Genomic DNA, 27,578 nt, shown 5'->3' with positions numbered 1-27,578 from the left:
AAGCACCTCCCAGCCACACCTTCAAGGGGCACAGTGCTCCAGCTAGTGCCTCACGCCTTGTTTGGCACTGGCAGGGCCTCCTACACCCAATCTGAGGCAGATTCAAGAGTTTTGCAACTTCTGGAGGAAAGTGAGAGGCAATTCTGAAGGCTCCAAAAGGTCTCAGTGTGTGTGACCGTGGTCAGTGTACCTTGTACAACTCTTGGGAACTGCAGAGGGGACAGAGGGTAGAAACCCCTCTTCTTTGTGAGCAGGGCCCTTTTTGGAGAACAAGTGTAAACAATTTTATTAATATGTTGCTTTATGGTTTGATAGATGGCTTCCCCTTTCTCTTGCAGCCCTGCACCCCAAACTTCTGATAGCCAAGGAACTCCTTGGTTCTCATTTATGATAAGAGACGCACTTAGTTCTTATAAGTCAAAAGATCGTGTAGTTCATTTCTCATGGTGCAGAGTTCCCCCCCACCCAAACAAACCACATGCACTCAAGGCCCTGCTTGCAAGCTTCTCTTCTCAGAATCTCTCTAGACAAGACACCTCAACACATGTTCATCAAGTGTAGGGAGACACAATGTTAGCCGGGCAGTGTAGTTTAAAAAGACAGAGCCAGCAGAGATCGCTAGTCAGAGGGTTTGCTAATTTCATCTTTGCCTCTGGAAGACTGTCAGTTTCACCTCTCCAGTCTCAAATTGTGTGGAATTGCAACCAGAGGGCAGTGAGGAATGGAAATGGGCTGAAGCTGACTTCCAAAGCCTGGCTTGGATTTGGAGAGGTTATAATGGGCTGAAGTTTCCCTTCTGGCATTTCACAGCCCCTTCACACGACTCCAGTGTACAGCAAAGCCTTTGCCCTGCTGCCAGATCTGTCTTTTTAAACTACCTTTCCTGGCAATCATTGCATCTCCCAACACAGTTAGATGTCCTGTGTAGAGAAACTCTCAGCCAGCATGTTAAATATTCAGATGCCAAAACAGGTTCCTCCTTAGACTCCAGTCCTATGAAGTGTGTCCTGGACAGTGTTCTCCAAACATCAAAGACAGAAAATGTGAATTGGCCAACCCTCATGTGAATCAGGAAAGGTGCACAACAGAGACACCCACAGACAAAGAAGGGATCTCAGTCTATTCAGGGGACTTCCCACCTTTGCAGAAAAACATGACTTTATAAATTAACTAGAAAGAGAGCGAGAGAGAGAGAAGCTTTTTAAAAGCCAGATGAGAAGGGTTGGGATGTTGAGAGTATGAGAATCCCTTTGAAAACAAATCAGCCTTTTCACCCCCCTGAGAACTTAAAGGGGGGGGGATTGGTGGGTGGGATAGGATTTGTTCCCCTATTCTAGCCAACTTGATAATCAATCAGTAGACCAGTGAAATGAGGCCATAATAACAGGGCTTTTTTTCAGGGGGAACGCGTGGGAACAGAGTTCTGGAACCTCTTGAAAATGGTCACATGGCTGGAGGCCCCGCCCCCTGATCTCCAGACAGAGGGGAGTTGAGATTGCCCTTCGTGCTGCTGGAGAAACGCGGAGGGCAATCTAAACTCCTCTCTGTCTGGAGATCAGGGGGCGGGGCCACCAGCCATGTGACCATTTTCTCCTAGGGCAACCCACTGAGTTCCACCACCTCTTTTCCCAGAAAAAAAGCCGATGAATAATAACTGTGCTAATAACTTCTAGATAGATTAGTGCCCCATTCAGAGAGCCGAACAATGTCAGTGTTATTATTATCCCCACAAGACAGCCAAGGAGCCAAGCTGAGAGGAGTGGCTTGCCCAAGGCCACCTGCTGAGCTCATGGCGGGGGGGGGGGGGTCAAACCAGAGGAATGTTGATTCGCATCCTGACCACTTAACTACACCCCAGACTTTTGCCTGCCATATTATTCTGTACATTAAAAACGAGGCCCCTCCCAAAGTGAGCATGCTCTAGGAGGCATAGAAGATTGATGGCAGTTGAGTGTTAGTCAAATGGGGGGGGGAGATGGGTAGAGAAACTGACCAGCTCAGGCTTCCCGGAGGAAGAGATTTGAGTAGAGTGGTGCTTTTCCATCTCCTGCACAATTCCTCAAAAGCTCACCTCACCTATACTTTAGAAAAGTGAATCTAAAGTTTATATATTTTTTTAAAAAACAGAGCAAACAATTCCAGCGAATTCTGGAAGCATCCGCTAACTGCTTATGCTTAGCAGGAAGCAACCACTTTTACAAAAGACGTGACTCCTTCTCTTGACGCTGCACAATAGCATTTCTATTACAATATTTTGCAAAACAAAAAGCTCATACAGACCAGGGACACACCTCAATTGTAAAACTGCTCTCCCTTCCAGGGACTGAGCAGCTCTGCAAAAAGCTTTGCTTTGCCAGCAAAGCTAAACTAGACCTTTAGCAAGGATAGTGGTTTGACACAATCCCTGCCCCCACATAGCTACGGGCACAAGGCACCACTTGGCAAATGTTCACTTCTGGTGTTGAATTGCCAAGAAAAGTGACCAGGAGAGCCAAGACAAATCTCATAGGTATAAGGCAAAGCCTGGATGAATCTAGTGCACAAAGCCCAATATTGGCAGTTCTCACACTGCCCCATGCAGCCGTATTTGAGTACAAGCATTATTTCATTATTTAAGAGAATTCTATGCCTCCAGCAGGCACAGTTGACACCCTCCTCTGTTTTATCCCCACAGTCACTCAGTGGAGTAGGCTAGACAGAGAAAACATGTCTGGTCCAAGCTCAGAGTGAAGATTTGAATTTGGGACCCCCCAGTTCTAGCTTGAGACTCTATTGTAACTTGGCTGTCAACAATGTTATGAGACAACAAGGAGCTGTGTGAGGATTGGTATACCTGTTTGACCCACTGAACTATGAGTAAAAAATGAGGAGGAGGAAGTGAGGGCTGTAATTTGTTCTGCGTTGTCAAGGTTTCACATTGGCTTCATGCCTGACCTAACTGTGCAAAAGCTGACATTAATGGAACTGTGGGATAGGGACAGTATGTCCTTTTTCACGGTCCTATTTGTGGGGGTGAGCATGAACTTAGTTCTACAGGAGAATGTAAGAGGGACTCAGATAATTCTAAAGTGGCGGCACTTTTGTGTCATGCAAACCTTTGCTGAGGATCAAATGGCAGCCTTTCCAACATTTGACTGACAAAAATAGGTCCACTTTTTGGTTTTAGCTTACATGAAGAAGGAGAACCATCAGGTCTGTTGCAATTGTGCTACCTATCCATTCTAACACAAGAAACATCAGAGCTCAGAGCTAAACTACACGAGACGCTCGATACGTGTCGCGTTCCTGCAAGTTTACCTGGGAAGTGTAGTTGGGCCCACCCATGAGCTCCCAGAGGAAAACCCAAGCAGAGAAGATTTTTGCAAGAGTGTCTCTTGCAAAAATCTGCTCCGTTTGAGTTTTCTTACGGGAGCTCAGGGGTGGATCCAACTATACTTCCCAGGTAAACTAGCAGGAACACAACACGTGTTGGGCGTCTCGTGTAGTTTAGCTCTCAGTCTAGCCTGACAGTCACACCCTCTGATCCAAAAAATCTTTCCTCCATTAATCCCAGATGGCATAGGTTGGCTGTGATTATTCGGGGATGTGTGTGCAAAAAGTACTTTGCATGTGCCCAGAATGTACTGTTTAGTACTACTTTTTACATTGGGAGTTGGTGTAGCATAATAGCTGAAAGAATGTTCTAGAAGGTCACCCCTTCGGATGTCATCCTTGCAAAGAATACACTTGACAGCCTTAGGTGGGCCTTTCTCTCTGTCACCATCTATAACAGGGCGCCCCCAATGCAGTGCCCGGCAAATGTTTTTAGAATGTGAGCAAGGCCAGATGGGGGTTTTGCCAGCAGGTCTTGTGATTGTCCATTGAAGATTTGATCGGCTGTGCAGATTTTTTAAAAATGTGTGTGCAAGAAAGAAAATACTTCTAAACAATATGCTCCTTTTAAAAGACATGCTGTTAAACAGAGCTAATGCCTGAAGATGTTGATGATTTACTATTGCAGTTATGCATGACTTCACTCCCTGACATTTTGTGGCTGAGGCTGCCTGCTGCTGCACCCTGCGCCAGAATTCCAAAGGTGCCCACAGGCTCAAAAAGGCCAGGGATCCACGATCTATAATATGGAAATAAGAATACTGGCCTACCTCACAAGACTGTCATTAAGATTACTGAGGTGATGTAGGTGAGGCACGTTGAACTACAGAAATGCTAGTCAGTAGCACTGAAAACAAACTCCAAAACCAATTTGAACCCTGAGCCATGCCTCCAGTTATGCAAAAGGAGTTACCCTATTTTGGAAGATTTCTCTGAGGAGAAGTAGAAGCTGTTTCTTTTTTTATCTGAGTCTGATTTTTTTTTAAAATTACACCTGAGGGAGCCAGGGTGGGGAGCAGAGGTCTCCAAAGCCACGCACACCCTTGAATCCAAGGCTGGGAGGCTAAAATGAAGGCGGCTTTTCCTCCTTTTTGGCAGGGAATTTTTTTAAACAAACAAACTGAAGAAACACTGAGGATTTAAGTAAACAGTGGAAGATTTATCTGACAGGCCAGCTAAGGAGTCTTGCCCTTACCCTTCTTCTCACAGTCACTACTCAGAGTTCACATCACCCTTTGCCCAAAGCAGCACCCCCGCTAATGTGGCCCCCTGAAAAAAGAGGGGCACCCTTTCCTCTGAAAGCTGATTGAAAACAGACCAAGCCCTATCAGGGCAGCCGTTTTCTCGCTCCCTTTATTGTCTCTCCTCTCTATTAACCTCCTTGTAAGATTGCCAACCTCCAGGTGATGGCTGGAGATCTCCCAGAACTATAACTGATCTCCAGGCCATAGAGACCAATTCCCCTGGAGAAAAGGGCTCTGGGGAGTGGACTCTGTGGCATTATACCCCACAGAAGTCCCTCCCCCTCCCCAAAACCCACCCTCTTCAGGCTCTATCTCCTGAATCTCCAGGAATTTCCCAACCTGGAGCTGGCAACCATACCTGCTTGTCTACCTTCAACAAGCAGAGGTGGGCTTGCTAACACGCATTAACAACTCAATCTGTATTAAAGGATCAAAATCACTGGTTCAATGTATGAGTTTTTAGTTAATTGATTAAATTGGCACATGCATCTATATGACAACACAGCTGAAGACAGGTGCCATCTCCTTTGGCAGAGTACCTCTTCTGAGGTGGTGGCTGCCCTCCCAGTCTTTGCAATGTTTCGTGTTGTCAAAACAATGTGTTTGATCCTCCCAATTAATTGGGGAACCGTTTGTAAAAAATTGTAACCGATGAATCAAACCGATGAATTGTCCAGACTCCAGTCCAATCAGTCAATAACCTCAGCTTTGCCCACACACAGGTGTGATGAATGGGAAGCTCTGTCCTCAGCAATACATTTCCTCTCTAAAACACTATGAGCCAGGATTTATGCCTGTCTGGAAAACACAACCCCTGATGAGGCAGGCTTCTTCCATCTCCAGCCCAGATGTTCAGGAACGAATCCTAGTTACTCTGTGAGGAAAATGCTTTTTACCTGTTGTTAAACCATGTCACATAATCTTGGAAGGTGCATGGATTGATGAGAGTTCACTTTGTATATGTGCAGAGGCACTCTTCACAGAGTCCTGAGAGGGAAAGCAAGTCCTGGGGGCTGAATTTACATTACATGCTACAAAGCTGACGGAGCAAACCTAAACATAGTTAGTCCAGTCTAAGCCCACTGAAATCAATTGGCGTAGACTGGAGTAACTCTTCTTAGGATTGCACTGTAAAACCTGTCCAGTCAGAATGGGTTAAATTAACCCTTTTTACAGGGTTAGGTCTCGGCCCTCACTACATCTCCAACAACCTGGGTGATTGTGGCCTTAAAAGATACCAATATGGCTTCTATAGTCCCAATTAAGACAATGAACAGAAGGCCTACAATGTGCATAAACCAACATAAAATCATTGTAACTCACAAGAACTGAGAAGGCAAGGGGAAAAAATCTGTGTCGCACCACATACATATCCACAGTTTGGACTGAAGTTACCTGAGAAATGACAAATATCCTTCCCACACAGAAAGGGTATTACCAGATCTGCTACCGCAAACACCTGGGATTAGATTTTTATGTTTTTCCTTACCAAAAGGGTCAGCATGGGGCAATTAATTCCAGCTGTCTGGAAACTGAGCACCTCAAATATCCTTTTCCCCCTTAGAAAACACATGTGCTCCCTTCCGAGCTCCATGCCCTTTTCTCTTGCGCCTTCCAACCACGGCATGAGGCAAAAACAGAAGCCTCCATTTTTTAGCGTCTGTGAGCAGCACAGACATAAGCAATGCCATTTTGAGTAAACTTCTGAAGGAGTGACTAATGATCTTTTGTTGTTGTTCACAGAAATAAAGCTCTTACTCTCCCCTCAACAGAATATCCACCTTACAACAGCAAATGGGTGGTGTGTGTTCCAGTCACTTTTTAAAAAATAAGTTAGAGATTAATGCTCTGAGGAAAAAGTCATATCTGACTGAACCCCAAGTTTCATGAAGAATTAAATCCCCCAAAGAAACGGGGAGGTTGTGCCCATTTGTGGAAAACAGGGAGATATTACCTCAAAAGTGCCAAATGCTGCCATAGCCCTGCGAAGTATTTGTGGATATTTCTTGTCCTGAAAGACAAGCTACAAAACTACAAAAATAAAAGTGTTGCTGAGAGTTGGATAATCTTCTCCTTTTCTAGAAAGGGCCTTATTGAGGCTGCTTGGTGCTCACTTCTGCCCCATTTCAAATATTTTTACCTTATTTGGATGAAATATATTATTTTTCTAATGAAAGGATTTTCCCCCCTTCTCCAAAGAGCTGGTTTTCCCCTTCGGTCCAGCTGGTGTCTTTATTAGGCTAACATTTGCTTCCTTAGGGGGAGGATGAGATTCCGCCCCCCCCCAGCTGTGGAGAAGCAATGCCAGCCGCATACAGTTCAGGATTCCCACTACACTGCCTGCATTTGCCCGATTTTAACTACAAACTCTGCACACACACACATGCACACAATTTTCTATCTGTTGTAATACCTAGATTTTTACATACCTGAAACAGCTACAATGACTGCCAGACAAGGTCTATTTTTCCAGTCTTTTCTCCCTCCCCAACAGAGGATTTATCCAGTGTGTGTCAGGCAGAAATTCAACAGATGCTGATGACTGGAATGAGCTTCACCGGGCGAAGTTTTGCCCATTGTTCAACTGCTAATAGGCATCAACCATCTATCAAGAAACTAAGGGCAGAGAAGAATGGGGTGGTAGAACAGATGACACCATTTTAGACTCACGGGTGGTGGATTCCAGGTGTTGAACATCCCTTCACAAATTGCCTCTACAAATGGAACACGAGCAATGCAGGAAAAAATGGTTTTCACTTGCTTGCTTGCTTCCCCCACTTCTCCAGTGGCAGTATGTGAACTCGGATTAAAATTCATTACTGCAAATTTAACTCTGGTGTACCAGTGTTAAAAAAACCCTTTGGGGATATTATGCCAGCAAAAAGCCAAGGACAACCAATTCACCACGAGAATATCATAAAAATTCTTAGTCCAAACAGCAAAGCAGCCCCGGGGGAGATCTGTTGTGGCTAAACAATATATGCTGTTTTTTAAATTTGTGATCTGCTGTACAGGCCCCCTTATGGAGCTCATCTGGTCAACATCCTCGTAAGCTAATCACAAAGGTTCCCCGTTTTACAGATGGAGAATTGAGGCAGAGAATGACTTGGAAGCCAGACATAGAAAAAGACCAACTTACCTGCAGTTCCTTCAAATCCAAGTATTTCCTGCCAACAAAATCATGCTGCCTTAATTGACTCACACATGGGAGAAGCTACATTCATCACCCTTGGACAGAAAAGGTTAAGAGAAAAAACCATAAACCCAAACAGAAATTACATTAAGATTTTGCAAGTTACATATGGCCTCTCAAAATCTTCTTGTATAGCCCCAAAGCTGCTGGATTTGTATTATGGGTGTCTTGGTTGCATTGAATAAGGATCAAGTTTCTAGCTCTGATGGTGGAAATCAGCCTGGAAGCTTATTTGTGGGGCCAGTATAGTGAAAGGGTTCAAAAAGCCCCAGGCAAATACAAGACCCCTAATGTTAGTATTTATCCAGCAGGAATCTCTTGTGGACACATCAACAGTTGCTGAATGTGAGAGCACCCAAGGAATGAAATTTATTTCACAGATCTTTTTCTGAGAGTAGTAAAGAGTCCAGTAGCATCTTGAAGACTAACCTGCTTTATTGTAGCATAAGCTTTTGAGAACCACAGCTCTCGTCAGATGCATCTGACGAAGAAAGCTGTGGTTCTCGAAAGCTTACGCCACAATAAAGTTGGTTAGTCTTAAAGATGCTACTGGACTCTTAACTATTTTGCAACTACAGACTAACACAGCTAACTTCTCTGTTTTCTGAGAGTGTTTGTCCACTCGATGTCGAAAAGAACTTCTAGGCTGCTTGCAGACACCAGATATAAACACAACTCTTCAGTGACATCCCAAGGTCTTTCCCTCCACGCTGACACTTGCAAAATACATGTCCTGCAGAGAGCCAACATAACAACAGCCAGGGCTTTATTTCTGGGAAAAGAGGTGGTGGAACTCAGTGGCTTGCCCTTGTAGAAAATGGTCACATGGCTGGTGGCCCCACCTCCCAATCTCCACGCCAGTGGCGTGGAGGGCGATCTAAACTCCCCTCTGTCTGGAGATCAGGGGGCGGGGCCACCAGCCATGTGACCATTTTCAAGAGGTTCCGGAACTCCATTCTACCACGTTCCAGCTGAAAAAAAGCCCTGACAACAGCACATAAAACCCACCTTGGACACATTTGCATGCCAATTACATAAGCAACCTTCCGGTTCTCCGAGGACTTCTGTAACAATATCCACCATCAAGGATGTTGCCATATGAATACTTTCAGCATGGGGGGAGGGGGGGTTCCACAAAAACACCAGAAGTTTGACGTGATGACTTCTCAAACCATAAAGGAAGGGGATACATAAAACCGCAGGACAAGGAGGCATATTGCGTGATTTCCAAATTGACCGTCCAATTTTTGCATCACATAGATGGTGACAGACCCCAAAAGGTCTGCCCTTTCAATATAGAAGGAATCTGTGGGTATACATATTGCAATTAAGTACATCTGGAATGATTACCATGCCTGTCCACATACACCACTGGTGTATTTGCTCCATATTTCACAGATGAAAATAGGGACATGTACAAGATCAGTCCTGGTGGATCTGGCCCATCTAATCCAATACTGGTTTCCCACAGCAGCCAACCAGATGCCCCCAGAAGGCCTACAAAACAAGACATGGAAGTCAATGTCTCTCCCTGTGGCTGTCCCTTTTGCACAACTTAATTTCAGAGGCATATTGACTCTGAACATGAGATTCTATGCCGCCACCATAGATTAACAGCCATTGATGGAAAGTATCCTCGACACATTCATTTTTCAAGCCATCTAAAACGAATGGCCATCACAACATTTTGCGGCAGTGCGCTTCACCAATAAATTGCGGGTTGTGTGAAGAAACGCTTTGTTTGTTCTAAATTCACCGCCCATCAACTTTCTTGGTTGCCTCTAAATTTTAATATTGTAGTAGAGGGAGGAAGTTATCTCCATCCATTTTCCTTGAGGTGGTTGGTTTGTTTCTGGGATGTACCACTTGAGACAGCAAGTGCGGCTCACGTTAATCAAACGCTTCTCCATGCAAGGAAAAACTAGAAAACTAGATGCCAAGGGAAGGCATTCTCCTAACTTACAGCTTTTGTATGTATGTTTTTTGTCTGGGATAGCTTCGATCATGGGCGCCCTTTTCTGCAGTCTGAAGGGAGCCTCCATATTCAGAGGCAGTAAACCTCTGAAAACCCGGGGTTCTCCCACCGGCCAACACCAGGGAAGAAAGGGATTCAACAGCAGGTTACTTGGTCGATGAGGCAATGGCTTCAGTTCTCAGCATTGCTCAGAAGAACATTTGCAACAGGTCAAGATTTTCAGATTTATTTCTCCTTAAAAACGTGGCCCAATGAAAGCCATCACCCCAACTAGTTCCGATGTAAATTGGCCAGTTTCTCTGCAAAGTTTTTCCCCAGTACCCAGATTTCTGCAAACCAAATAAGCAACGAAAGACAAAGCATCACGAATTACTTGTTTGGTCAAAAATGTGAATGCTGTCTTTGAGACATTTAATGAGGAATTCATAAATAGAGCAAAGAGGAGACAAGAACCCCTTTTCTGTCACCCATTTATTCACTTGAGAAAGAACAGCAGAAAGGAAATCTTTTGGAAAGATATTCTTGTAAGGGAACACCTACTGATAATGTGGCCTGTTTTCCCCCAGGCTCCATTTCATCAGAGCTGGTAGGCTAAATTACCCTTCAAATACCCGTTGACTAGGCATTTGCTTCAGCACTATCCAGAGTGAACATGGTTGGTAGGAGGAGATGCTGTGATCTTTAATGGCTTCAAGGATTTTAGAGATCTTGTGTGAAATTGTATTTGTATTTTGGCCTCACCTCAGAATGCAAATTTTAAGCACTTGAGCCACATTCGCAACAAAAAGACTTGCGTACGGGTCACTGAGAGAGGCTGTTACCCAATTAAAGAAAATTTTAGTTGATTAATCATATTTATTTTAATTGACTCATCAATTAAATCTGCATACAAAAAAGAGTTTTGAAGGAAGGAAAGCTTATTTTCCTTCTACTGTTGTGTTGCAGTCTTGGAAGAGGAAAGGAATATCTGTTCTAAGGAGGAGCCTGCGATTTGCAGATGTTTTAAACCTATTCTGGTTGACCAATACATTAAACCTGTATACAAATAACTGTAAAAATTTCAAATTTGCTGCCTGATTAATTGGAGGCACCTTTTTATTCAGTCAAAATGCAAGTTAATCTAATGGAGGAATCAAATCAACTGCGCCTACTTCATTTCCCTACTGGTCTATAGCTCCCATTGAATGGGCAGTTGAGGGTACGGGTAGTTGGTACTGTGTTGTTTTATCTTAAATTCCCCTAGTTCCACTTCCATCATCCCTAAAATGAATTAAAACACCCGTTATCAGCCATGAAGTGGAGCTTTAATACCAAAATAGGAACATTTATTTTAGTTGGGAGTTATATCTGAAACTACAACAGCAGTGGCTGCTATGCCCTCTTCTACTAAAAGGTGCATGGCTCTTTGACAGAGCACCTGCTTTGGGTCAATCCCAGGCATGTCCAGTTGAAGAATCTCACGTAGCAAATACTGCAAAAGCCCTTTCTTGGGAAAGCTGCTGCAGCTCAGAGCAGCCAGACTGAATTGGACAGACCAGTGCGCTGCTGGTGCAAGGCAGCTACAAGAAGAAATAATTGGGTTACTTAGCATCATTCAGGCAGGCTGCAGAACTGGGGCACAGAATTATTTGTAAGGTATCAGTCTTTAAGCTGTATGAAGGGGAGCAAGAATCAAAGTGAGTTCAGGCCTGGACTGCGGTTTCAGCCCAGCCCAGGGGGAGGGAAAACATGGTGATTTAAATAGGGATCTCATGTATGAGTCAACTTATTAACCGTTGGAAATGAGAGGTTTATCAGGTCGAAATGTCTCCACACCATGTGCTGTAAATCCTGCACCCTTTCCGTAGAGCATGCAACCTACTTTTCCACGTTTCTCCAAGCGACTGTTTTCCGGATGGGTCTCTGTTTTCAGATCCTTCTATGTATATAAAACGCCCTCTGCCAGGACAAGCGTTCTCTTTTCTGCACTTGCTCCTGCCGTTTGCCTTTTACAAGGGTTCTTGGCTGGCGGGAGTAAAAAAAAGAAGTGTGTGTGTGTGTGTGTGTGTGTGGAGGGGGGGAGTGAAATCTTCTACGAAAATCCTGGGCTTTCAAACACTCCTCAAATTTGCCCTGTTTTAGCTAAATGTAATGTTCTTTGTGAACGTTAAAGGGGAGAGAGAGAGAGAGAGAGAGAGACTCACTCCTGAGGAAGATATTCATCCATTTAAGGAAAGAGAAACCACTACAGTCAATAACAGGTCTAAATACAGTAATGGAAAGGTCCCTTCTCTCGCCCCATCAGCATGAAAATGTCACTGTGTACCAAACACACAGAGGAAAGGGGGAAACCCATCCAGGAATCACTCATTTTTAAGAAGAGGCCAAATTGTGTTGCCAATGGATGAGACAAACAAAGTTACGTTTCTGAATCTCTGTGGCATTTCCCTGCTGGAAAGCAACTTACGATAGGAATCACCAGAAACGATTCTATGTTCTCCCAGCTCTTAAGAAGACATTGGGCTGTGGGTGCAAAGAGATTCTGCGCTCTAAATTCCCATTCAGATCCCATTCATTTATTTTAGTTTTTTACTATTCTGGATAAATTTCCTGCAACAGCTGGAAAGACGCCTCCGAGAACTCCCCAAACACAACATGAAGGTAATCAACTGACTCTATGTAGTTTTTCCTGACATCCGATATTCAAAGGTAGACTGCTGCTGAGCACTGAGGAGCCATATTGTTTCAAAACCATTTTAACCAATATTTTACATAATATTAATATTTGCATGTGTGACTTGCAAGGAGGGTCAAAAGGGGATGCAAGAGCACGCAGCCACTAAGAATCTTTAACCAGCCACTGTGTTGATGTCTGAGATTTTACTAGGCATTCTCTATTTGTCAAGGGCATCACCAACGTCTTTGTCGTGCAACCAACATTGCAAAGTTTCCGCTTTCTGCTACGCCTTTCCTTTTCAGATTCACCTGCAACCAGATCTAATTGCAGCGAAAATGGGTTGCGGTGCCCACCAAATAAAGGTGCCCTCGAGTGATGCCCCCCCTTTCTAGGGAGCGCATAAGAGCATCTTAGGCAATGCATCTTTTCAAGGTATTCCTAAGAACAGCCTAGTTGGATCAAACCAAAAGTTCATCTGGTCCGGCATCCTGCTTCCTATGAAGCCCAACCAGACACCTCCTGTGAGTCCACTGGCAGGGCATAGAGGCAGCCGCTCTCTTCTTTTGATTGTTCCCAATGAACAAGGCTATCAAACAAACAGCCTTTTATAGGACCTATTGCTCCTTATCCAAAGCATGGAAGATCCATTTATCGATCATGACATCTGTCACGGGCCAGTCTGGGCTCAGTGAAAGTGAGGACTCCTCAGGAGGAGAGGAGCTCTGTGTAGCCAGCCCTGACTCAGCTGAAGCAGGTGATCAGGAAGAACAGCTGCTGGCTAATCAGTCCACAGCCAGCAGCTGAGGCAGAGCCACCAGTACCGTCCGGCCCCAACACCACAGAGGAAGCTCAGCCAGGCCTTCCGACACCACTGGTGAAGCCCAGCCAGGGGCTTCTACCCTCCCCGGTTCACCCACACCCAAAGAGCGCTGCAGACAAATGCAGAGAGTGGAGCTGCAGGAGGGACGGCGCAGTGCTCGCACCCTGGGCCGATGCCAGCTGCTTGCGGATAGCGACAATGAGAAGCATCAGGATAGAGCCCAAGCAGCTGGCTGCAAACCATGCCTGGCTTTAAAAGCCAGTCTAGAGGAACTACCAGGCGTGGAAGCAACGTGTTGGATTCCTGCTACAGCTGTGACCGCTCCCTTGAACCTTGACTTGCTCCTGTTGCTTTTGAACCATGCCCTGTCTCTGCCTGCATCTAGACCTGACCGTACCGGTAACTAACCTATGGACCCCCTGACTTGGCTTTTGGACTTTGGACTCACCCCTGGCTTTGAACTCGTGTTCTGACTTGACTGGACTTTGATTACTCGGCTTGGGTTGGCCCAGCCCACGACAACATCTTCCCTTGAATTTGTGCAAACCTTCTTAAAAATATCTTGAGCTACTGGTGATCAGCAGTGAAGTCCCAAAAGTTAACTACAGGTTGTGTGATGTGTTGTGCCCCATTCCACATTATGGACTTAATAAAAATCTCATGAAACTCACAATTAACTCGTAGGATGGCATCTGTTCTCCACAGAGGGATTCTGTACAATGCAGCCAGTCTCTCACAAGCCGTTCCATTTTATTTGGGGCATTTCTTCAGCAATTCGAGAATCCTCCCTGCTTTCCTGAATTAAAGCACACTACTCCCCCCACCCCCACATACTCAACCTAATTCAATCATGCCTGCTATTGTTGTTCACTGGCTACAGTCATTTGGCATCTGAAACCACTCTGCTCTCCAAGATATAAGGACAGATGGACTGACATTCTAGCCGTATCTGAAGAAGTGAGCTGTGTCTCACAAAAGCTCATACCCTGCCACAAATTTTGTTAGTCTTATAGGTGCTACTGAAACTGTCTTGAATTAAAGGCAACTGTTTACCTGAACACAGTCCAAAGTGCTTTTGGGGAAGAAGATAGTAAAGGGTTTACTCGGCCTCTCTTATGTAAGCTGTCCCATAAATGAAGAATATGGAACTAGAATGGTTGGAACAAAAAAAAATCTGTTTACTTTCATGGCAATTAACTTAAATATATATGTTTAAAGAGGCTTCAGTTCTGGATTCCATCCTACCTCTTCCCTTTATTCATCTTCTTTCCAACAGAAAAGAGACAACCACACGCGAAAGAAAAATCACAGCCGCAACAGCCACAGCCTGGCGTTAAATAGTGGTAACTCATATTTATTACAATTATATACAATCATATTTTATATTTGAATTCTATACATGATCACATGAACGAGCACGTTTCTGCTTTCCTCTCGGTGAAGGCAAGGAGACGTGAGACTTGAGATGTTGCAGGAATCGAGGCTCTTTTCTCATGAAGTGAACAGAAATCAGACACCGCTATTTGGATCGGCCGCGAAGACAATGCTGTGAAAAAAGAGCTTCCCCAAACCCGTGCTCAGTTGTCATTTTCTTTACCCCGTAAGGCAAAAGTGGGGGGAAGTGAGTGGGAATTAACAGGGGAAGGGGAGAGAGGTTTGAGAAATAGGTCTCCACAATAAAATTTTGTTTGAGATACACTGCCTGGTCCCTGGAAAAACGGGCCTTGTGCAGTGGGCGTTTCTCCTGTTCATTTGATGAACCCCAAAGTCCTGTCATCAGCACCAAGAACTGAGCCACCACTGTCCAGTGGCCACACTGCAGGTCCCTACCGGGGACAGAGGAGAAAGGGTAAGCAAAGAAGCGTTCGGTTGAGTTTTCTTGCCCAGCCGGGTCAAACCATAGGGTTAGCAACTGGGACCAGAACCCAAATCAATGATACGTCCCCCACCTTGAGGAACAGCTGGGGCTGCCAGGTTCCCCCCTCCTCCCTTGCTAGAAACAGAAGTTTCAGGCTGCTGGAAGGACTGGGGAGGCAGACAGAGAATGGGGGTAGGAAGAAATGAGAAAAGGTAATAAAAGATAATACAGGGGTCCTGGAAGGGAGCTGACCAGACATTCCTTAAGGAGGCCTGGCCCCAAGAATCCTCCACGTGGCTCCCAGAGTTGTCATCAAACAAGCTACACAGCATGCTTTCCTTTGCCCCTGGAACACAGGAACAGGGGAGAAGAGATAAAGTGGTGGTGATAAAGGAGAGGATTCCCGCATCTTCAGGACTGGGCTGTTTGACGAGGAAAGGTCTGATGTGGGAACGAGGGCTGATGGAGACAAAATATCAGCCAGGAAAAGGAGGGGGGTGAGTGGTTTGTGGGACCACTCAGGTCAAAGCCGCTTTTTGGTGACGGAACATGGGCTTGGTTAGTGGCTTTGGTGGGGGGTGATGGAAGAGAGGCTTGAAATGGGTGGGAAGGGGCAGAAAGTCTGGGGTGACGCGGGCTGTGCATCTTTAACAAGGAGACCCCACTCCCCTAACTGTAGTGCAGGCTGAGTAGCCACCAAGCCTTCTTTAGACCTAGGATGTGAAAAGGGCGGCGAAGGTGGGAAGGAGAGCCACCAAGAGGCGGGCTGCTCCGTGGCCAGCTGGCTCATTAGGAGATCACGATACTCGTGATGAATCACGGGGGGTGGGACAGGGGAAATCACTGGGCAGGGAAGACCCCCATGGAACGGAGCACGACCAAGAGGAGGTGGGAGCCACGAGTCACCATCCCGCTGCACTAGTCAATCTCATTCTCGTTGCTGGCCCCCTCGGGCCTCCGTAGCTTCTCCACTTGCTCGTTGATTTGCCCATCCCCACCTCGTCGGTCCTCTGTCTGGACGTCCAAGCACTCCTCTTCATCCACGTGGCTGACATCATCATCGTCATCCTCCTCCTCTTCCTCCTCCTCCTCCTCCTCTTCCCCTTGCACCTCCATCCGCACCTGACCCTTGACGTCGATCACCGCCTCGGCCACTTCCTCGGTGCCTAGCAGGTGGCAGTTGACCTTCGACCCTTCCAGGCTGTGGTTCTCCTTAACGGGCGAGGAGGAGTTGGACTCGTTGCTGACTGGAGAGATGTCGCTGCTGGTGCTGTGGTTATTGGTGACTGGGTTAGATGGGGAGGAGGGCTTGACTGGGATTTGCCAGGAGGGGATTTTGGGGGCTGAGGGCGAGGGAGGGAACTGCCTCCTGGGGGAAAGAGGAGAAACGCAGCAGGTTTTAACAAGGGACATCTCAAAGACGAGAACTAACAATTTCCGAGAAAGTGCTGGCCAACTTTGCAAGGGTAACTATGCAGAAAAGGACCCGCGAGTACTTACTAAGTATCTCCTTAGATGATAACAATAAAGATAAGCCTTTTAACAGTTGCTGGGTATAAAAACAGTAACTATGCAGACAAGAACCCGCAAAATGCTGGGTATAAAATACCCAGCAATTGTTAGAAGGCTTATCTTTACTGTTATCATCTGAGGGGATACTCAGTAAGTACTCGCGGGTTCTTTTCTGCATAGTTAGTGTTTGCTGCAATACTCTGTCTTGTCAGTCCGACTTTGGAAGGGGACATCAAAGATTCAGCCCTGCCCAGTTCGATCAGACTAAGGCCTTCCCAGTCAAACCAAACTTTGCAAGGGTCCCTGCAAATTTTTCATCCTGACAGTCCACTTCCTTACGAGAGCTCCCAGTTGCATGGGCCTTCTCTCTCACCCTGCCATTCATAACGGCCCCAAGCCGTTAAACAATCTCCAGGAGTGTCAGCCCACTAGCTGACGCTTCGTTCTGGCGGGATGATGCCCCGATAAAAAGCTCCTGCGATCCAGACCGGCCTCTGGCCGTGATTTGCTTTGTGCCAGATGGTTAATCAGAAACAAATCAGTGGTGCTGAGCGGTGCTGGAGCCAGCTGAGCCCCAACAGTGCTAGCAGCACGAGGGGAGCTTGTCTTGGACACAGGTGGCAGCTCAGTCCCGGACGTGGCAACAGATGCAGTGTACACCTGTCGCGCCTCCTACTCTGCTAGCAGCCATGAGTAAGGCAAGCCCCCATTAAGACTTGCCAGCATTTCTGGAATTCACTTTTGAACAGGGCGCTGGCAGCATTGGTCTGGGAGGCTAGTGGTGTTAACGTGGTATCCTCTTGTTAACGTGGCATCCTGAGTGGCCGTGTGGCTGGGGATCCATCCCTGTTCAACTCCCTGCAACGCTTCTCCTAACTCCAGCCTTGGGAGATGGCTGCTTTTGAAGTCTCCATCTCCTCTGCATGCAAACCAGCTAATGCCCGACATTATTCACTGGTATCGCAGAGGCTATCAGGAAATTCAATTTGGAGACTTTTCTTGGCTCGGGCATCACAGCCTCTTCCTTTTGCTGCTAGGGAGGCTGTGTTGGCTGGCTCTGTTTATTTATTTTAACAAATATATTTCCCCAAAGCACTTATCTCCACAGCTGCATTAAAACACACACACCACACACCACCAGAACAATGAATTTCCTCTTAATGACAAGATGTCCCCTTGCGCTTACAGACAAAGAGCGGCTGTCCTTGCCCTGCTCACCAAGTGGCTTCAGGCTGCAGAAAGGTTGGCCAAAGAAGTAAGTTTTTCTATGTCCGGAGGGGTCTTCCGCAAGAGGCTTGGCCAATATTCCTCAGGCTTTTTAGGAACCAGACCTATAATTTACAGGGAAAGGCTGTAGCTCAGCGGCACAGCATTTGCTCTGTAAGTAAAAGTTCCCGGGTTCATCCCCAGCTAAGATTCTCTCATGGAACAGGTGATGAGAAAGACATTTTTGGCCTGAGACCTCGACAAGCCAGAGACAGTCAAAGCAGATAGTACCAAGCTGCCGGACACAACGACCTGACACAGTAGGCAGCTTCAGGTGTTCATAAGGGGTATGAGTCAATGACACTCACAGCCCAGCACCCCGAAAGATGCCATCTGTCTGCTGAGACTCTGCCTGCGACCTGCCAACTCCTAGCAACTAGCAGCGCCCCAAGTTCTGCTGACTTGCTCCCCCCTCCCCAAAAGTAACTTCTCAGCGGTTTTAGAGTAACGGGCATCTTGCAAAATTCACGAAAGACACAACAATCTTGCCAGCATTTTAGGTACCGTTCAGTGGAAGAGAAACAAGCACTCCCTGAGAGTTTCTCTACATCGCACATGGGGACACTCAAGTATAAGGAGACGCAATGTTAGCTGGGACGCGTAGTTCAATTTCACCTCTCTACACCTAGTGTATTTTTAAAAGACAGAGGCTGCAGAGATCACTCCTCAGGGTTTGTTAATTTCATCTTCTCCTCCCCCAGGAGGTGAAATTGACAGAGCCTTCCAGGAGGAGAAGATGAAATTAACAAACCCTCTGAGGAGCAATCCCTGCAGCCTCTGTCTTTTTAAACTACCCTTTTAAAACTACACTTCCCAGCTAATATTGTGTCTCCCTACACTTGAGCATCCCTGTATAAGATGTCTCCTGTAGAGAGACTCTCAGTGAAACAAGAGGAGCTTAAAAAGCGCCTAACTTAAGAGTGCTGGATCGCAATCACACCCCAAATATTACAAAGTTACATAATGCAGGGAAGCATCAGACTCACTATACTGGTTGGTCCCCGTGCCTACCACTGACAAAGCAAGGATCTCAGCACAGAAAACATACAACTCTGTAAATTAACCAAACAAGAAAGGAAGGAACGCTGCCCCACCGACCCCAAGAAAAACGTCCTAATGCAAACCGAATGTGCCGCAGGAGGCATGGAATGCTGACAGCAGCGGAGAGTCAGTTAAAGGAAAAAGGGGATGGAAACTGGCATGCCTGTAGGTCGCCTATTGAGGAATGAGCCTCTTTCCCCAAATTAAGGCCTGGTTCACACATGCAAGGAAACGAGGTGGCAGAGACCTGAGGTGACTGCTGCACTTCAAATTGATGGGGAGGATCACATTTTGGAAAGCTCCTCTATGTCAAAATAAACCTCCCCACAAACAGAAAAACCAGCACAGCAAGCAAGGGGAGGGCAGAACCTATCTCCCTGCTAAGCTACCTTCCTACCTGCATGGATATTTTTAATACAGTATCTGCACTCCGAAGGCCTGCAACTTGTTCTGCCACTCCGTTCTCCTGCATGGGTGAACCAGGTCTAATATTCTGCTCTCGTTCTCTCCCCCCCCCTTATAATCCCGCATTTTTCGTACCGGTTTAGGAGAAGTCCTTTTAGTGAGTAGATCTCCGACTTCAACTCGTTGATATTCTGAGACTCCAGGATCCAATTAGTAGATGTCGTGGCCTAGTGTTCAGAGAAGAGATAGTGATCAGTGGGGCACTGGGGGGGGATTAAGAGGGAAATGATGCTATAATCTAAAAACAGTAAGCATTTGCACTGCCTTTTAACCAAATTTATAAATTGTGTGTGTGTCAAAATATCCCACCAACCAGCATGGTCTAAACAGACAGACCAGGGTTCAAAGACCTGGATAGTCACACCCTATTTCTGTCAAATGCTGACAGCTTTTAGACATCCAAAAAAGGCAATCTATGGAGATGACAAATAAAATCGATTGAACTGCATCGGATCCGTTCAAAATCCATTTACTCCAGCGTCCTGTTTCCAACAGAGGACAGCGTCTAGGAAGCCTACAAAAGAGAAGCAAGAAAGCAACTTCCGTCTCCAGCTGCGCTTGGTGAGCATCTTGCGTTCAGAGGTACGCCATCTCGGAACCTGCAGGTTCCGTTCAGTCATCACGGCACAGCGGTAGAGCGTTGTAGAGTGTAATAAGTAGTTCATGGTGTAGTGGTTAGAGCATCAGACTAGGATCTGGGAGAGCCAGGTTCAAATCCCCTTTGCCACATAGGCTTGCTTGCTGACCTTGGACCAGTCACACACTCTCAGCCTAACCTACCTCACAGGGTTGTCGAGAGGCTAAAATGAAGAGAAGAATGATGTAAGCTGCTTTGCGTTCCCACTGGGTAGAAAGGTCAGGGTATGTATGCATGTATGTATGTATGTATGTATGTATGTATGTATGTATGTATGTATGTATGTATGTATGTATGTATGTATGGACTGAAAGGCAGCCAGGCAGGCAGAGATAAAATTGTGGCTAACAGCATTACCTCCCCCCCCCCCCGGATGAATCTCTCTAATCCTCTGTTAAAAGCCAGCAGGCACTGCCACTTCCTGTGGCTGTGAATTCCGTAGACTAAATGTTGCATCATGCAGAGAAGCAGTTTGTTTCATTCATTCATATATAAGAAGTTCCGTGCTGGTAATAAATCTGCATAACAGGGAACGAGGAGGAAGGGGGCTGTGTTAAAACTCTCTCTCTCTCTCTGATGTGTTTGCTTAACATATAAAAGGAGTTGTTGTTTGGGGGATCCTAAAAAGAAACACGCACAAAAAAACCATCTGCCTCTCCGCCAACAGTGTGCAGTGGTGCATTCTGGAGTCCCACCATCTTTTCCTGCCAAATGTCTAAATGGGCTCTTTAAGCCGCTCAGAAATGGCTCCCAGCGAACGCTTCCTTGGCAGCAAGCACTTTCTCAGCCAGCGACACGCCCGGCTTGTGGTGGCTGACAAGATACTCTCAGATCCCCCCCGGGAGTCTTCTGCTCCCAGAGCCTTCCCCTCAAAGAGAATCCGGGAGCCACTCTTCTGGCCCTCAAAGGCTACCGAAGCACGTTAACAAGAGAGCGGTTTCTACTCGCTGGCCTGCAAAGGGACTCAGATTTCCAAAACACATATGGTGCCAGATGCTGGAGGACTTTAAGAAATAAAATTTGACATCTGGGGCTTTTTAAAACCACTCTTCTTTTCATTTTTTAAACGCTTGTAGAAAATCCAAGCCCAGAGACGTCCCCCCGCCACCCTGTGTGGATTTTTTAAATTACTTAAAGCTCTTCTTTTTAATTTTTAACAGCATAGCAGTAGGAGTTTGAAAAGCAGATTTTTTTTTTTTTTAAAAAAACCTTACATCGCAGCTGAGAAAACATAAGCTTTTTAAACCGACAGTTTACGAGTTTGGCCAAGTCTCTCTTTGTATATTATACACATGCGGTTTCGATCACACGGCAGTGAGCGCTACCATTTAAAGAGCAGAAAGAGTTTTGAAAGAAAGGAAGAGGGAGGGGGGGCAGGGAAACTTTTCAGAGCCTGCCTGAACCACTGCGTTCTTCTTAAAACAATCCATGTGCTTTTAATCTTAACACTTCAGACGCCCCCCAAAATAGTTTCCCAATTTCCTGGCTGGCTCCGTGCCACCAGGGACCTTCTAGCTTAGGGGACACGAGAGTTGGCTCAGTCCCCGAGATTTACTTCCCTGGTTGCCAAAGGCTTTCTATTGTCCAGGATGCCTAAAATGGGAGCATTTCAAGAGCATGACGGCCAGGACAGAGAAAGCTCCGATCAGTCCTGGTATCTGGGTGCCCTCGGTCCATGCTTTCACACCCTGGACACTCCCTCCTCGCCCTGAAATAAGGTGACAATCAGGGCTTCGAAAACCCACACACTCCATGGCCCACTGACAATCCTAACTGGTCCCAGCTACTGGGTTACTGGAGAGGGCAAGAAGCACTTCTTCCCCAAGCCTGCTGTTGTGGGAGAAACCTACCCTTTCTTCCACCATCCCTAACTGTAACCAGTAGATGTCTGCTGGAAGAAGGGCTCTCAATTCAAAGGCTACAATATCCAGGAATGTTTTTGCATGCCAGTACTTCTGAACCACGGGCCAAACTATCAGCATGGGAGTGCTGGGATGGGAATGCCAGATCTGTAATTTAGCCCTAAAAGCAGCCACAGGGGATGGGTGGTGGAAATGACTATAGCTCAGTGGCATAGCTTGGCATGCAACAGGTCCCAGGTTCAATCTGGCACGTCCAGTGCAAAGAATCAGGTAGTAGATGATGGGAAAGACCTCCACTTGAACCCCTGGTGAACTGCGGCTAATCGAAATAGACAATACTGACCTTGCTGGACCGATGGTCTGACTCAATGTCCATGTGTGTGGACGTGTGCTCATTTTCAGCTGGGGGAAAGGGATGGGGGGGAAGGAAGAGCAAACCCCTCTTTTCTGCAGTAGGAAAGAGCAAGAGTCCAGTAGCACCTATAAGACTAACAACATTTGTGGTAAGGTGTGAGCGTTCGTGAGTCACAGCTCACTTCTTCAGATACTGTGACTCATGAAAGCTCATACCCTACCACACATGTTGTCAGTCTTACAGGTGCTACTGGACTCTTGCTCTTTTCTACTACTGCAGACAAACGTGGCTACCCATCTTGACCCCACTCTTCTGTGGGAAGGGAGAGAGCAAAAGACACCGCTGTGAACACGAGATCTCTCATCCGAGTCCTCAGGCCTCTGTCTTCGCCCCCTTCCAAGCTAGCGCCTAGAAAATATGGCAGATATTCAGGGTCTTGGGCTGTACCTCTCGTAAAGCTCACGTTGGCCTACTGTTCACAGCCCTGGTTTCGGCTCCCATGTACAGGTTCAGCTCCTACTCAAGCGGTCTACCCATTCACTACAATGGCAGGGATGCTCACGAATGAAGCCACACCCTTCTTTCAAATGAATGGGTCCCACCACAAGCTCCGCAGCAATCCTGGGCAAAGGACCCATATCATCCCTAGTTTACAGGCTGGAAAAACTATGGCTGAGAAGGAGAGACGGGGTGGTAACCTGCCAAGGTCATCTTCATTATTTTGCAAGCTGTTTATGTCCGTGGTGGTGCTGGAGGTGGGAGCTTTCAAAAGAATTCCTTCGGAGGCGCAAACCAGAAAACGTGATGGGTTAGGGGGGATCTTGAGTGAAAGTCTCCCATGGCTTGGGACCCCCAAGAAATATTTACCACCTGGATGTACTTCCACTGAACTCAGCTTTGGGTTTCTTTCCTCCATTTCTAAAGACACCCCATTTTAAATTGTATTTATTTATTTTGCTTTTGCAGTTCTCAGTATAAGAGCCTGTGTAAGGACGATGGTGGGGAGGGCTCCTAAACAGCTGCCTGCCTGGCTGCCCCGGTGAATACGGCTAAGCTAGAGGGACAGGGCCTCTGCGTGCAATCCTCTGCCTCGCATTTTGGTCATTTGTCGCGTGGTGTTGACCTTGGCTTACAGGACATCGCCTCTTCATTTCAGGCTCACACAGGCTTGCAGCACCCAGGCAAGTAGTGGCCTGATTGTAGAAGGGAGGTGCGGACCTCCACCTCAGATGCTGGTCATTCACCGCGTGGCGTTGGCCTTGTCTCTCAGGGCATGGCCCTTTCCTTACAGGCTCACACAGGCTAAGCAAGGAGGGAACCTTTGAACTCCTTTAGGCCAGAGTGGGGTTTCACCTGGGAGGAAGCGGGCTAGTAAATGCCAGTGGCCATTTGCAAGGGGAAGGGAGGAGAAAAGGGGCACCTTAGATGCTGCCAATTCTTGGGTGAGTTCCTGAATTTTCTGCTGCTGCTGGAGAAGAAGTTCTTGGACGGACGCTAAAGTTGTCTGAAGCTGAGTCACTGAGAGAGGGGACAAAAAGAAAAGGGTTGTTAGATCACCGCTGGTACACCCCAGAACACCTTTTTTTTTTGGCTTCCCCGTGATGTCAACCGATAGGACGTTTCTTTCCTCCTGTAGCTGATTTATCTGTGGGCGTCAGCTCATTCCAACCTCTCGTAATTTATCTGCGCCGTGGGTAATCTACCTGCACTGTATCTAACCTCCAATATTTCTATTTTATCTTCCCTTTGTATAGATGTCTATAGCCTACAGTATATCCGTCCGAAGCCTCTCCCTTCTAATTATATCGGTTTATGATTTGCGCCGGCTCTCTGAACTTATACAGCTTCGGGATCATTTATCTGCTGGAGGGCTTCACACAGAAGGCACTCGGCACAGAAGATAGGTGCTCAGCCCGGAGATGGATGCATGTGTGGACTGAGCGGCGGGGCAAAGGAACACAAACCTGGTTACACCCTGGAGCTTTACAGGTACACGAGCACATCTGAATGGCAGCAACATTATGGCAAACGTTTCTCTACAGCTGAATCCCACTTACTTCTTTTATCCCTCTCCCTCTGTATGCACATGCCAGAAGGTGCATTAGTAGCACAGTGGTTAAAGTAGTTGGGTTGCGAACCAGCACTCTGCTGGTTTGAATCCTCTTCCTGCCGTGAGCTTGGCAAGTGGCCTTGGGTAAGCCACTCCTCTTAGCCCCAGCTCCCCAGCTGTATTATGGGGATAATATTACACCAATTTCATTCACTGTTCTGAGTGGAGCACTAATCTGTCTCGAAGAGCGGTATACAAGCAGAGTTATTGTAATATATATTCATGTATGGCTCAATTTGGGCTGCATGCCAAACTAGGGTTACGGAAGCTTAACCATGGTTTACTGTGATGCCTGGATGCTTTCTGAACCATGGTTTTGCAATCAAACTCTGGTCTTGCGCCAGGGAAGGCTCTTTCTGCTGGAGAAAAGACATTCTGTTAGCAGAATGGATCCACAAGATTCAAGTCAGTGATTTTCCCAGCTTTTACAAGACTTGTAATTATATTAGTGAAGATTTGTAAGCCCTCTTGGAAACTCTCAGTTGAAAGTGTGAAATATAAATAAGCTAATAAAAAATCTCCTGACCACTACCAACAGAAGGCCGATAGGCCAAATGCAGACAACAGAGACATTTGGGTAAAGCTGAATTTGGGACCAGGTGATCAAAAGAAATTGACTCATCAAAGGAGAGAATCCAGGAACATGGCTAAACCAGACTTCTCTTTCTTGTGTAAGAGGCCTGAATCCCCACCTATTCCCAGATACAAGTCAGCTTTTTAAAATTTCCAATATCGTGGTACAGGTTGTGCTTTAAAAACAATTAAAAACTCACAATAAAAATCAAAGGAATCAACAAGCAAGCAAAGAAATGGGCACACTTCTAACTATCTCCACGGGAAAACTTCCTCCGGGGCTTTCCTCCACCATGTCCCGAAACATCTTTTTCTCCCGACCCCACCCTTCATTCCTCTTTTGTTCTGAACATTCAAGGATGACGAGGAGTTCTGGGAAACTCAAAAACCCGTGCTCATTTGGGTTGGTCCCAATAAAATGCATTTGCACAACTGCCGTTTCAGGAATTTCTCCTGGAGACCAACACAACAGCTTCCTTACAATCATTCCTCATGTCGCAACACCTCCCTTATTCATTTATGTAAATTGTATTTACTCAACTTGCCCCACCTTGTTAATTTTTTTTTAAAAAAAACAATGCAAACCATTATTTAAAAGACCAAATGTAATCAACATAGTAGTCAAAAGCAACCAAAGCAAAGTATTATTCGATTAAAAACTTGGGCAAACAAAACCGTTTTCACCTGATACTGAAAAGTCAACCCAAAACAAAAAAAGTGTCTGAAGAGGGTACGGTATACCCGCAACTTGGGGTGTACAGCCTGCAGGAACATGATGCAGTAACTAAGCAAGACTGGGTCTGGCCCTTGCCTGGATGGGAGACCTCTTGGAACTGCCCTCAGTGCAGTGATGAGTTCTGATGAAATAAAAGTGGGCCATAAGTAATAATAATAACAACATTAGATTTATATACCGCCCTTCAGTATAACAACATCAATTCAGAGTGGTTTACAAAGTATGTTATTATTATCCCCACATCAATAATCACCCTGTGAGGTGGGTGGGGCTGAGAGAGCTCTGAGAGAGCTGTGACTGACCCAAGGTCACCCAGCTGGTTTCAAGCAGAAGAGTGGGGAATCAAACTCAGTTCTCCAGATTAAAGTCCTGCGCTTTTAGCCACTACACCAAACTGGATCTCAGTTTGGAAAAAGGAAAATAAATAACTTGGGTGCCACCACAGAAAAGGCTCTTTTCCTCCAGTAACCACCTGCATAATGTCTGAAGGCTGGGCTAAGCACAGAAAAGGGCCTTTGGAAGAAGATCGTAAAGATCAAGCAAGTTTCTCCTCTCTGTGAAGAAACTGAAGAGCCCAAAGTTTGGTTAAATAGAAGTTACTGCTTAGCCAAAGAGGAAGAGATTCTAGTGGGGGGGGGGGAGGAAAAGAAAAAAGAAATTGCTCAGAAAGAAAATTGACTCTTGATGGAGGGAAATGGCTTCTGTCTGCTTGGGAGGATTTTTTTAAAAGAAAAATTATAATTCAGAGCTTCTATCCAGTAAACAGGTTCATAAAAAAATCCCCACAGTGTGACAGGTAGCAGGTAATCTGGGCCATCTCTGGGCTGCTGGGTAATGAATAGAAGCCCTATGGAGTCAATAACGGAGAAGGTTGCCGGGGTCGGAGGGCGCTCTGTAATTACTGCCTCTCTTGACCCTGCCTTGGATTCTCAGACGGAAAACGGGGAGGGGGGGGAACAGACACCCAAAGGGGGGGGGGCCCAAAGAAAACCCTCAGAGAAGCAGAAATTAAAAATGAACTTTACAGCCCCTCCGAAAGGCTGTCATTTTATTCCCCTTATTAATATTCTGAGGTTGGGAGCCTTTCCGTAAAAACATAATTAATTGAGGCCGCGCCGACAGTAAACAAGCAATTTCAAATTAAACCGAAATGACGGCGGCTTCATTTGCAAATGTGAACAGATTTCTCAGAGCAGATAAATGAAGTCACCATATAAAGTGGAGACGGAGGGGAAGGTTGGGGAAAGGAAAGAAGGAGGGGGGGGAGGAGAGGCAGAGAGAAGGGCTTTGAGGGGCTAAGAATTGATGGAATCATTAATCTTCACCTGTCTGCGTCACGCTGCCGCTCATTTCGGAAATGTTCGACTCGATCCTGTGAAGTTGCTTCCTATCTTCCTTGCTTCCCATGATCAGAGGGAGGAGGTATTTCTGTGAGAAAGAGCAGAGGGACATGTTGGGTGGGGGGAAATAAATAACAACCGGGGGTGGGGGCTACTTCTGGACTCAATGGCAGGACCCTGCACTGTGAAGCCTTTCTAGGAAACAGCCACGAGTGCCAACGATGTGCCGGAGAGGCGATCAAGACTGTTTGCCGTCTACTCCTAGGATGTTGTGGGAGGCCATGCAAGAGCAGGGGGGAGCACAGCATTTCACATTTATGTTTTAAAAACGGGCTTTATTGACATAACCAAGACCAAAGCATCCCTCGTGCGCAGAACTCAGTATTTTCCTCTTTCATATCAGTTTGTTTTTAAAAAGCAAGATTCTAGCCCTTGTGACTGTAAAGAAAGTGAGTGCACTGCAACAGAAGGGGTGTGGGGGGGGGACTCAGTGTGAGGGACTCTCCCCTCTCCTTTCAAATCCCTGCTTCGCCACAAGTTGTAAACACAAAATCCAATCTCTC

At 46.3% G+C, this 27,578-nt stretch overlaps 1 protein-coding gene across 1 annotated transcript in view; it reads right to left on the bottom strand.

Moving 5' to 3' along the window:
• Positions 1-14,598: 14,598 nt before the first annotated feature.
• PEX14 (peroxisomal biogenesis factor 14) overlaps positions 14,599-27,578 on the bottom strand; it is a 140,917-nt gene continuing 127,937 nt past the window's right edge. Inside the window, exons 6-9 of the mRNA XM_055001979.1 lie at positions 27,001-27,103; positions 23,677-23,774; positions 19,478-19,569; positions 14,599-16,487 (exon numbers count right to left, since the gene is read on the bottom strand). Of these exons, the coding sequence (XP_054857954.1) occupies positions 16,037-16,487; positions 19,478-19,569; positions 23,677-23,774; positions 27,001-27,103 (744 nt within the window). The 3' untranslated portion in view covers positions 14,599-16,036. The remainder of the gene's footprint in view (positions 16,488-19,477; positions 19,570-23,676; positions 23,775-27,000; positions 27,104-27,578) is intronic.

Source organism: Eublepharis macularius, chromosome 17 (genome assembly GCF_028583425.1).
Source record: "Eublepharis macularius isolate TG4126 chromosome 17, MPM_Emac_v1.0, whole genome shotgun sequence".
NCBI classification, from domain to species: domain Eukaryota; kingdom Metazoa; phylum Chordata; class Lepidosauria; order Squamata; family Eublepharidae; genus Eublepharis; species Eublepharis macularius.
This window is presented reverse-complemented; position numbering and strand designations above follow the sequence as displayed.